The sequence below is a fragment of the Musca autumnalis genome, unplaced genomic scaffold, assembly GCF_047663935.1.
Source record: "Musca autumnalis isolate F117 unplaced genomic scaffold, ASM4766393v1 scaffold_3, whole genome shotgun sequence".
Lineage (NCBI taxonomy): Eukaryota > Metazoa > Arthropoda > Insecta > Diptera > Muscidae > Musca > Musca autumnalis.
This window is the reverse complement of record NW_027411866.1, coordinates 107,084,848-107,088,865: the sequence shown is the minus strand read 5'-3', so window position 1 is coordinate 107,088,865 and position 4,018 is coordinate 107,084,848. Positions and strand designations below refer to the sequence as shown.

The 4,018-nt window shown below is 36.0% G+C and overlaps 1 protein-coding gene across 1 annotated transcript; it reads left to right on the top strand.

Moving 5' to 3' along the window:
* Positions 1 to 237: 237 nt before the first annotated feature.
* Positions 238 to 3,305, top strand: LOC141399863 (protein DENND6B). Its single transcript, XM_073979192.1, has 2 exons — positions 238 to 1,553; positions 1,858 to 3,305. Exons 1-2 carry the CDS (start codon positions 366 to 368, stop codon positions 2,653 to 2,655), a joined length of 1,986 nt encoding a protein of 661 aa, XP_073835293.1. The 5' UTR covers positions 238 to 365; the 3' UTR covers positions 2,656 to 3,305.
* The last annotated feature ends 713 nt before the right edge of the window (positions 3,306 to 4,018 follow it).

Here is a 4,018-nt window from a genome sequence, read left to right as displayed (position 1 = left end):
TTTGTGATGAGTTTTTATTTGACGTATACGCAAAGAAAGTGACAGTTAAAACCGAGTGGATTTCGTAAATGTAAACCAAGCATAAGTTGAGGTCAGCTGTTTGCATTTTCTCATGCCAGTTGGCCATTATGCTTCACCTTCATTCGTAAATAATAAACAGTCGGCCATTTCGCTGTTTTCATTCTTCATCATTGATTCTCTTTTGTGGTCTGTTTTCGTTCGTTGTTTGAATTGTTCGTTAGATGTCGTTGTCGTAACACAAAACAAGCTTACACTCTTTCTCTTTTCCTGTCAACAACCATTTACTCTCATTATTTGTGTTTTTATTTTTATTGTTTGAAGAAGAAAACAGAGAAAATAATAATATGGATGGAATACAGATACAGATGGAAAATATGGATAAGGATAATAAGGAAAGCTATAATATTTCTGCAGAAAACACAAAGCAGCCGTCGTCCAATCCAAATCCACAGACTAATGAAGTTAACAACAGTCTGGCAAGTAACGTGGATGAAACCATGGATATTCCCACAACAACACCAACTACAATGCCAACAGATTGGTCCACTCTTTCGCAATGGATTCGATGTATGTGTATTGTAACATTTGATTTGAATTTGGGCCAAGCACTCGAATTTATATATCCCAAAGAATTTATGCCCAGCGAACAAGAGGTGACAAACATTTGTTATATGGCGTTTCCCGATTCCAATTCTGGTTGTATGGGTGATACTAAATTCCATATGCGTCTTCGAATGTCTCCCGATACAAGTCGTTTGAAGAAATCACAACAATTTCGTTGTTACAACAGCGACTGTCCACCTGTTTTGAAGGTCGATCAGTCCCATTACTGGGGATTTGTGTATTTTCGTCAAAAACGAGATGCAAACTTACCTCGAGGTTATTTCCAGAAAAGTTTTATTATCATCACCAGATTGCCGTTCTTTAATTTGTTCTACGAAATGTTAACACAATTGGCTCAGAAATATTTCAATGATGGTGAAGAGGTCCTTGTCCAAGCGTGTCATCAAATCAATAATGATTGGCCACAGCTACAGGTTGGAGGAACATTTAACTTACCTCTGTTTGATCAGTGCTATCAAATTTTAGTACCTAGGGCAAGTAGTCGAAAAGCTATGCCCGCTAATGATAGCTCGGTGGACAGTATAGAAAAACTTGAAAAGATGGAGCGGCCATTAACAGTAAAAATAATTGCATCAGTGAATGAGGTGGAGTTGTTTCACAGTTTAAGTTTTATTGTTGATCATATGTATACATTATGGGAATTAGTGTTGACGGCAGAGCCCATCGTTGTGGTGGGCACCTCTCCAGCCGACTGTTCACATATGGTACAGACTTTAGTGGCTTTAATAGCTCCTTTGGAATATTGTGCTGAGGCAAGACCTTATTTTACAATACACGACAGTGAATTCAAAGAGTTTACCCGAGAATGTGGAAAAGTACCTCCACCCTTAATACTGGGGGTGACAAATCCGTTTTTTATAAAGTTGTTAAAGGACTGGCCGCATATGTTACGTTTAGTTGATAATCAGGTAAGTTCATTTTAAAGCTTATTGTGAGATGTTTTTTGTCGTTGTATACACACACAATATAGACCCGCAGCAACATGAAGATTTTCATTGTACCTTTTTGTTTAAAGTATCTCAACATAATCTGTTGAGGCCCAATAAATTCCTCGTTTCCCACAAAACTATAAAAGTTCGCTAGAACTTTGCTTTTTAGCAATCGCAATTAGCGTACATGCCATGCCAACCGTTGAACTATAGCTTTCATATAATATACGTTCCACACTTTTAATTTTTTTCTGAGCTTTAATGAAATTTTCCTCTCTTACAGCTCAACATGCAACGACAACAGCAATTAGCCTTTAAAAATTCCCGTAACACATCTTCCGTAACATCGTTGAATGGTGCTGGTGGTCTTAAATCCGGAAATGGCAATTCGTCATCACTAAATGGCAGCAATGGCGAAGGTTCTGCACCTGGCCTCTACACCAAATACAAACCCTATTTAAAAAAAGACAAATCCCTTATCAAAAAAGTTCTTCTAGGCCTCAAAACCAAAAGGCCCGAACACGTACAAACTGCACTGCTACGCAGGCATCTATTAGAATTAACCCAAAGTTTTATGATACCTTTAGAACGTTATATGGCCTCGTTAATGCCATTACAAAAAGACATAAGTCCATTTAAATCGGCACCCAACGCTAATGCCTTTAAATTGGATGATTTTCTTGCCACACTTGAATTATCTGGTCCACATTTAACATCGCCACTAAAGGGAGATTGGAAAGGTCTATATCGGCGATTTTATAATTCACCCAATTTTCGTGGCTGGTATGAATCGCGACACAAAGAATTACAACTGACCCTCCAAGATTTACAATTGCAAGCATTATCCGAGGCAAATTTGGAACAGTGGGCTAGGGATAAACAAGAAGTTGAAATTATCGATATGATATTGAAACTAAAACAAAAATTGAATCTCTACAATGATAAATTAACAAATGAATCTAGTTCCTGGATTGGCAGTAATGGTAATACAGCAACAAATACCCGCGATCAAATAAGAGCTCAGATAAATTGTATGAAAGAACTACTACCGAATGATTTGAAAAATGTCGTCAATATATGATAAAGGAACGGGATAACCAGTGCGGAATTTTAGAATATTCATATGAATATACATATAATTCTATTTGTAAATTATTTTTATTTGGACATTATGGGGAATGTTGTTGACTAGGATTTAAAGTTCTACAAAATTGTATCAGAAGGGGCCATTAATTTCTCAAATGCAATTACACGACATGGCACATCTGTGTCATACAGGAGTTGAACTACACAAATTGTTGGACTTCCGTTAGGGGAATACTCCGTATATCGCGACTGCCGTCTTCGACGTGGATATATTATTCATTTCATAGAAATATTTTATTTTATGTCAAATTAAAATCGAATTTTTTACTTTAATCTTCACACTCAGCGTCCTTGCTCACCTTATGGACAATATTATCCCTATAAAATTCAATGATTTTAATTATTTTATTATATAAATGTGTGGATGTGTTTTGTTTTATTCCAATGAATGAAGAATTTCCAAAATGTTTGTGTGTTAAATTATATATGTATGTACATTGTGGGCAAATGGACGATTATCACGAAGTTAGATAAATGTGTAAGTTGTAAGTTGTACAATAGATATCTTAAGTATAACTATAAATAATATAAAATTATAATATTTAAGAACAAAAATAGTCGAATAAATTAATATTTGTGTTAAACTATCTTCAAAGTAAATTAATTCTTTCCTATATATATAGGACCTGTAGATTATTAACAAAAAATCCTAATCATCAACATCAGTCGTTCAAGAGTTATCGTCTGCAACATTTTAAAGAAAATTTGTCGGCAATCTCGGGGCGTAGAACTGCGTCCCATCTGTCACTACGAAAATCATAGATCAGAACAATTATGAACACGAAGAGAGCATTTGTATGGTGAGTTGTACGAAAATGTAAAGGCGAGTGCCCATCTTGTTCATCTATGGATCAGAATAACAGTACTGCAGGCTAGGTGAGGATGTGGAAGAGACAAACATTTGAACACCTTCCCTACCGGTGTCCTGAACTGACAATCAAAATAGAAATAGCTCAGAAAGTGAAAGTTACGTAAAGTCCTTAAAGCCGCAACGCACATCTTCTAAGGCAAATAATATAAATGATCATTATGAATAAAATTAACATCAAAATCGAAAAAAAAATCTATCCACACTTCTTAAGGAATCCCTCCTTATCTATGCTCCTCCAGTGTGGGTTTTCTTCCTCTGTGATTAACAATGGAGAAAATTGCAAACGGCAAAACATTAGCTTCGAGTTGCTAGGGTTGTGTCCAAATCTTCAGTGGTGATCATCTCCATGTGGAAACCATGATGCTACTTGTTTGCCAATGTCATCGCAACAGACTGTGGAATTTCTTCCTTCCCTAACATCACAATT

What these genes read in the sequence shown, in the direction of transcription:
- LOC141399863 (XM_073979192.1), top strand. Translation starts at nt 366, where the DNA reads ATGGATGGAATACAGATACAGATGGAAAATATGGATAAGGATAATAAG. An exon ending in TACGTTTAGTTGATAATCAG is followed by an intron (nt 1,554 to 1,857) that starts GTAAGTTCATTT and finishes CCTCTCTTACAG; the next exon opens with CTCAACATGCAACGACAACA.